The sequence below is a fragment of the Pterocles gutturalis genome, unplaced genomic scaffold (assembly GCF_000699245.1).
Source record: "Pterocles gutturalis isolate BGI_N339 unplaced genomic scaffold, ASM69924v1 scaffold5283, whole genome shotgun sequence".
In the NCBI taxonomy this organism is placed as follows: Eukaryota; Metazoa; Chordata; class Aves; order Pterocliformes; family Pteroclidae; genus Pterocles; species Pterocles gutturalis.
The window spans coordinates 22,620-30,037 of NW_010122809.1; the positions used below are offsets into that span (position 1 = coordinate 22,620).

At 40.2% G+C, this 7,418-nt stretch overlaps 1 protein-coding gene across 1 annotated transcript in view; it reads right to left on the reverse strand.

The window, feature by feature from the left end:
* Nucleotides 1-455: 455 nt before the first annotated feature.
* The window catches only part of SNX4 (sorting nexin 4), a 32,554-nt gene continuing 25,591 nt past the window's right edge, over nucleotides 456-7,418 (reverse strand). The window contains exons 9-13 of the mRNA XM_010077639.1: nucleotides 6,117-6,206; nucleotides 4,780-4,879; nucleotides 3,209-3,354; nucleotides 1,695-1,809; nucleotides 456-1,364 (exon numbers count right to left, since the gene is read on the reverse strand). Coding sequence (XP_010075941.1) covers nucleotides 1,317-1,364; nucleotides 1,695-1,809; nucleotides 3,209-3,354; nucleotides 4,780-4,879; nucleotides 6,117-6,206 — 499 coding nt within the window. The 3' untranslated portion in view covers nucleotides 456-1,316. The remainder of the gene's footprint in view (nucleotides 1,365-1,694; nucleotides 1,810-3,208; nucleotides 3,355-4,779; nucleotides 4,880-6,116; nucleotides 6,207-7,418) is intronic.

Sequence of the window (7,418 nt, forward strand, 5' to 3'; positions counted from 1 at the left end):
TTTGATAATTCATCAAAAAGAACACGTAAGGACTTCCTGGACTATCTCTTAAAAACCAAAATCTGATTAGTGTTTTAATCCAGAATAATTAAATACACTTTTCAACAGAACATTACAAAGCTTCCTTTAGGACTACCAATCAAGTCTGACAAATTCCACAAGACTTCATGAACTTTAAGTATGTAGAAAACGCCCAACACAAGACAGTGGTGTTTTTCACAACTGGAAAACTTTAATGCAAGTACCTGTAACTGCAAATCATGTTATACTGGTGTGTGTATATATATATACACACATATATACACACGCATATATACATACACTGAAACATCATTACAAGAGCCAAACAGACACCTTGGTTCATTATGGATTCTGCACATCACTGCTCTTAAGTACTACAGAAGTTGCACCAAGTTTTTGATTTCAGCATCTTCATTAAGAGCTATTCTTTTAAGAACCAAACTGCTTCAGTTACAAGAAGAGGTACCACAGGCCAGATTCACATCTAATGTAAACAGGTTCCAAACAACCAAACAGAAGTTGCATCTGCTTCTTAGCAGCCTTGACTTTGGTTTTGCTGCTCAGCTGGATCACCAGTCTTCTTTACTTGCAGGAAAAAGTTTGATAAGAAATCAATGCCCGTATCAAAATTTAAGTGGGAACCAGTAAATGCAGAATATTGTATCAAACCATTGTACAACACCTCTACTGTACAGAGTTTCAAACATCTCAGGAGCTTGAGACTGCTTAACCTGAACTCTGGAAAAGCACATTTCTCTATGGACATGCAAAGGCATTTAAATGAGAACCCTAGGTGTTACAAGATTTCATTTTTTGTCCTCTTATGGTGTAGACCTCAAGAACACAACTGTGTGTCCCATTATAAAACCAAAGCACCCTTGAGCATTAAAAATTCTGAACAGCAAGGGCTGAAAAGAAGGGCATCTGGAAGTGATCTACACATTACAGAGCATGGTGTTTCACAAGTCTCAGAACAGTTCAGTTTGTACTTTCTAGGATAATTTTCCCTATACCTTTGCCCCAGTACAGAGCTGTAGTTTTCAGTAACTCTCTTACCCCTGAATTATTTGCTACCACATATGAAACATGCCACAGAAGTGGCAGTCAGAGCTAAACACTTAACAACCTGTCCTTTTTGTCCTTTATTAACAAATACAATCAGCAGAAAGAAAAACGATTCACTCAACTCATTTATTTCATGATTTGTATATAAGTCATGTAGCAACTGAACATTGGTGTTATACATTTGTGCTTCCATTCTCTGGCACTTGGAGGAGGAATTCATTTCCAGATAATCACATCTTACTGAAGCATTCCTTTGCATTTGTCCAAACTTGAATTCCCTTTAAAAGAAGTTAGAAAAATCAGTAGGTGGAAATATACTTTGTTTACAAGCCTCACCAACAGACTTTCTTCCACAGAAGACTCTACAAAAAAGTCCCACAGAACTTCACACAAGAATAAGGCAGAGACCACACTGGAACTGGACCACACTGCCTATTTTATATCAACATTAACATGTGACTGAGTTAAGAGTATGACAGAGTATGTGGGAGGTTTTACGCTAGTGACTTCCAACCTTCTGTGACCACAGTGTTCCCAGTTATTGAAAGTTTGCATCTAATCCCCTGCTGATACGATATATACAGTAGCCTGGCCTTCCACAAACATACCTTTTTGCACATGCTGATCTGCATAACGGCATAGCTTATAAGCGCCTCCTTCAAATCATGATTCTTTTGTTCTTTAAACCGTTCAATGTCAGCCCAGGCACTTTTCACAAAGTCTCTGGAATTCAAAGCAATATTTCTGTTAGTAAGTGTTTCAGATGTTCCATCCTCAGCTCACCTTCCTTCCTCTGACCCCTCAGCGGAGAAGCTACATATGACAGAGTGCTCCATCTTTCAGTCAGTAAATCAACTTCTGTAGTTATTATACATCCTACAGTGCCAATTATAAAATGAGGACACTATTACCTAATTCTCCATCACCTTAAGGTTTTTAATCTAGAGAATCAGTTTCACAGGATGTGTTGGGTTGTTTGTTTTGGTTTTGTTTGGGGTTTTTTTTCCCCGCCAGTAAGCATCACTGTCACAGAACCAGCGTAACTGAGAATATACTTTTCTCCTCAGATTCTGTTGGGGTAACCAAGTAACCTGATGTTAACATTCAGCATACAACATCACACATTCCTTTGTCAATTGTCAAGTCAGAATCTCGGTCTTTCCAACATGAAAAAACTCACTTGTCATCAGGATTTGAAACACTCAAGTACAACATCTACAATGTAAATCTGACTTGGACAATTCACTTCAGGAATTAATTTTGTTGGTTTGGTGATGTGTCTACCGGTCTCCTTAACTAAAACAGAGGTAGATTCTGTAATTCATAGATTTCATTTGTGCTGGACTATACCTACAAGGCAAGTATTCACTTGAAAATTGCTTCCAGAGCTACAAAAGCAGATCTCCAGTACTTCTGTCAAAATGATTAAGAAATTACATTTACCAAGTGTCTTGTTGTTTTGAACTATTCATGAACTAGTCTTATCTTTCCAACTCTAATCCTTACATATTAGAAGATACCACATTTACCCCTTCTGTTAGATGATGAACATGTTCTGACACAACCACATTGCTTGAGGAATGTTAATTCCTATTTTTCATGTTTGCATTCCAAAGAAAATTTCATTAGAGCACCAAGGAGCCATTACTCAAACACAACTCACCAGAACTACTAATCACTTTCAAACAGGAGTCAGTTGTCCCCCATATGAGAAGTTGCAGAATATTAGCTCAGGATCCATACACATAAACTAAACTAAATACTATACTTGAAGCAAATCAGCTTTTGAGTCTTAGGCTATTCAGCTGCAGACCTACAAGCCCACCTGCTAAACGTATTAGTAGCTGAACATAAAAGCATGCAAGTCAGCCATTAGAGTGGGCTCAGTAACTGGGAAAGTCATCAGGTTTTACATAAGCCATACTCTCAGACCAGAAGCTAACTGCAGGTACTGTACTTTATTTCACAACTTGCAGCTGACAGGAGCTTTTATAGACAGCTCATAAACACCAAGAATATATTAAAAACACTTATAAAATGCAAACACCTTCAAGAGCATCCAGTCAAGGACTTTTGCTAAGACAAGTCCTGTGTTTTCTTTGAGAAAGTCAAGACTCTTTACCTGCCCTCCAGATTTTTAGACTTAAGTTGTTCTTCTCCTTCCTGTATCTGCTCTTCTAGAACCTTTATCTTGGCTTCCCTCTGCTCAGTGGTTTCCTGCCCAAAGAGCTTGCTGGTCATCCCTTTCAGGGAGAATGTTCTCACAGTCTACAAAAAAGACAAAGACATTATGGTTTGGGATTCCAACACAGGCACAAGACATTATGCGATTTTTACCAGCATTTGAGCTTATTCTTATTCTTCAGCTGATTTTTGTCTAACTTCCATTTAATTATGTCCCACTGATCAGTAGCTATGAGAGATATGGTGGCTCACATCAGACTGAGCAAAGGAGGAAGGAAGTCATTGCATGTCCAGGCTCTTTAAGGCAGGTCTGTGGACTGGACCATAAGTGGGTCATTCCACTGACACAGGTAACCTTTCAGAGCAGTTCTCCTACTGAAGTAGGAAAGAAGCTAAGTCTTGTGTTCTGTATGAGAAAGAAAAGTCAAAGTAGTTCCATATAGAACTACAATGTGCACTTGCAGCCCAGAAGGCCTACCATATCCTGGGCTGCATCAAAAGTAGTGTGACCAGCAGGTCAAGGGAGGTGATTCTCTGCCTCTACTCCGCCCTCATGAGACCCCACCTGCAGTGCTGCATCCAGCTCTGGAAGGACATGGACCTCTTAAAGTGAGTCCAGAGGAGAGCCACAAAGATGATCAGAGGGCTGGAGCACCTCCTCTATGAGGACAGGCTGGGAGAGTTGGGGTTGTTCAGCCTGGAGAAAAGGCAGCTCCGGGGGGAACTTAGAGCTGCCTCCCAGTGCTGAAAAGGGGCTACAGGAGAGATGGGGAGGGACTCTTGATCAGAGAGCGTAGGGACAGGATAAGGGGTAACAGTTTTAAGCTGAAAGAGGGTAGATTTAGATTAAATATTAGGAAGAATTTTTTTCCTGTGAGGGTGGTTAGACACTGGCACAGGCTGCCCAGAGAAGCTGTGGATGCCCCATCCCTGGAGGGGTTCAAGGCCAGGCTGGATGAGGCTTTGAGCAACCTGGGCTAGTGGGAGGTGTCCCTGCCCATGGCCGGTGGTTGGAACTCAATCTTGAAGGTCGCTTCCAACCCAAACCAGTCTATGATTCTGTGATCAATAGATCCAACAGCAATATTAAGAATTCTAAACACTTTTAAGTTACCACTTTCAGATAACATTTTAAGTAACATTATCTTCCATATAAAAGGGACTATAACACCAGATATCAGTAACATCCACCTTTCAAAAGGCAGAGAAAGGCTTTCAGAATTCCCAATATTTTTATCTTTAGGATTGAGTTGTTTGTGTTATTCTGCTCAGGTTGTATTTCCTGCAACCCTTTACTTGCTCAGTATTCAATACAAGAAGTTTAGTACAAACAGCTTATGTCACCAAGAACCAAGTTACTTTAAACTTCAGATGCCTACGGCTCATAGGATGCTGCTTCTCATAGGCAACAGCCAGCATGTTAGTGCCATTTAAATGTCATTCTAAAGTAACTTGGCTCAAACAAAAAATTTTTAAAAAGGCATGTTGGAGAAGAAAGTGGAAACTCACTCCAGTTGCCAGCTCCTCACACTGCTGTTTCTTAGATGTTAGGTCCTGTGCAGCCATTTCCAAGTCATATTGCATTAGTTCGTGTTTCCTGCAAACTGCCCTGAAAAGTAAGCAATGAAAGATCTGTCACGCAATACTTTGTTTTGCTACGTTTCCCTCCATTTAAGCTTTACAAATGGCATCATGCTTTTTTTATGCAGGCAGCACATTCAGTTATTTATCTAGCTCAAATTCAACAGCCTTATCACAGAATGTGTAACTCTGCAAATGCTGTAGATTAGCTTGGATCAAAGAAAGTTCTTAGTATAGCAGCATTCTGCTCTTCTGCTTCTCTTCTTAGACTCATTCCAAGATACTCTGTGATACAAGCCCTGTCACCTACTTAAGGAAACCACTGTAAAATACTTTTATTTTAACCATATTCCAGAAAAATCACAACTATGACAAAGGTACCTGGAGATGGTACCTGTCACAGCAGCAATGTATCAAGTCAATCATAAAATTCTTCACTTTTTTTTAAACAACGGAACAAGAAACTGTACTCCTAGATTCATACAGTGCCGTTCATCTGGAAAAGAGGAAAGTTTCCTCTGACCGCCTGCAGTAAGTCCCAGTCCTGTGTGGGCTGATGATGCTGATCTGTACTCCAAGGCCGGATGCACATTATTCTCCCAGGAGAAGATACTTGTGCTCTGGGTTTCCACACAGCAGCCATCACACTCACCAACCTGATTCTCTACAGCACTACTGCAATCTCCGAGAGGTCCAGAGCCAGCCCGTGGAGAGTGCAATAGCTTTAGGTGCAATCTTACAGCACAAAGCAATTTGCTTTGGTATCCACGCTTGTAAGGGATGACTACCCTATAAAGGCTAATATTAAAAAAAATTGAAATCAGTATTTAGCTGCACAATACTGCACAGCAGATGAAAGTTACATGAGGGCACGTTAAAACTTGCTGGAATTTGTAATGGCTGTAGCAGCTCTGTTCATCTATCTCATTTGAAAGCCGAAGCTTCCAGCATATTGAGGCACTATTATAACAGAAGCCAAGGAAACAGTGTAACCAGAGGAATAAACAGCATTACCTTCCACAGTATATAGATTTTAACATTTCTTTCATTTCACTATCGATCAGATCAGTTCTAATTTTTGATTGCCATGTGGGTGGCAATAAATATCAGTAAGCAAAATAAGAGCTGAAAACATGGAGCTTCTACAAGATTAAAATTTCCACTTCTTGGAGAACAGAAAAGGATACTGAAGTAAATTCAACATCAACACAATGTTAGAGGAAACAACTATAGTTTCCATTTGAGCTATACACTTCTGTACATACCGTAGTGCTTCTGCATAGAAGAGATATTCTTTCAGCTGATCTGCATAATGTTCCTCTTCTTCCAATATGTCATCAATAGAAGCTGCGTATCTGGTGAAAAACAGCTATGGTTACATACAGCGACAAGGGAGGACACCTGTTTGACAGAAACATCAGCCACAAAGTAAAAGGCTGAGAAGCACTTCTAAAATGTGTTCTTCCTTTGTTTTTAATTAAATTCTGAATCAGCAAATATAAACACTACTGGAGACCTGTTTCTTTAGTTGTTACTACAAGATCTATCACAAGTTTCAAAAATTTTTATTACAGGAAAAACAATTTATTTCTTTTCTTTGGTTGACTGTCAATACACAGCACCAAGGCAAAAAAGATATGGTGCAGAAGAAATCTTGCAAGGCTTAAAGCATTAAGGCATAGGGAAGTGAACATCATACCTTCTGAAAAGCAAAGGGGCAGTACTTAAAAGGCTGCTTTCATTCGTTATTCAGCCCAAGTACAACAGAACTCACATTGGTGCTCTGAACACTGTGACATGAAGTCCTTCAGCTCCTTGAAAGTGTGTTGCTTTGTCTGCTATGTAAGTCAGGCATATCAATTCAGAGCAACAAGGAGTTCAAACCTGCCTTTTAGGGAGAAATCTGAAGTACAAGGGCTTGGACCAACTCCACAGATCTTGCATTCAGTAACAATTTCATCATTTAGGCTGATGTCTCCTAAAAATGGGGGGGAAAAAACCCACTTCCTTTTTCTAGTTTATATTGCTTATCGGACAGTATTTAATAGGTTCTCACCAACCAAATGACTGTGCTTGGACACATTTGCAGGGACAGGCCTACAGTTAAGAGAATGCACATCTCAGCTGGCACAGTGACAGAAACAGGATGCCACTTTAGCCAGCAATACAGGGTGTGTGCCGCTGGAGATAAACAGAATGAATGAGATCCCAGCACAAATGCCTTCATCTATTCTGCCAACTCAGTCTGGATTCTCAAGTATGTGGCAATCCCTTGCACAGCTACAGGCTCTCTGAAGCAAGCACATGTCCATGCTTGTCTAGTGACCAGCACAATGAGATCCAAATGTTAATTACAGCACATCTTGGCTTTAAAGTTTTTGCAAAGTCTGAGCTTCTCCCCTTTCTTCCTTGGCCTCTCCAGTAACTGGCTCTATGGAAGAAGAGGCAGAGTCTCAAGCTTAAAGGGAACTGGTAATGTGACTTGGGAGAGAAAAAGAAACCCTCCTGCAAGCTCTAAAAGCAGCAACAATATCTCTTAGACCCCAGGGAATTTAAGGGAGACACTC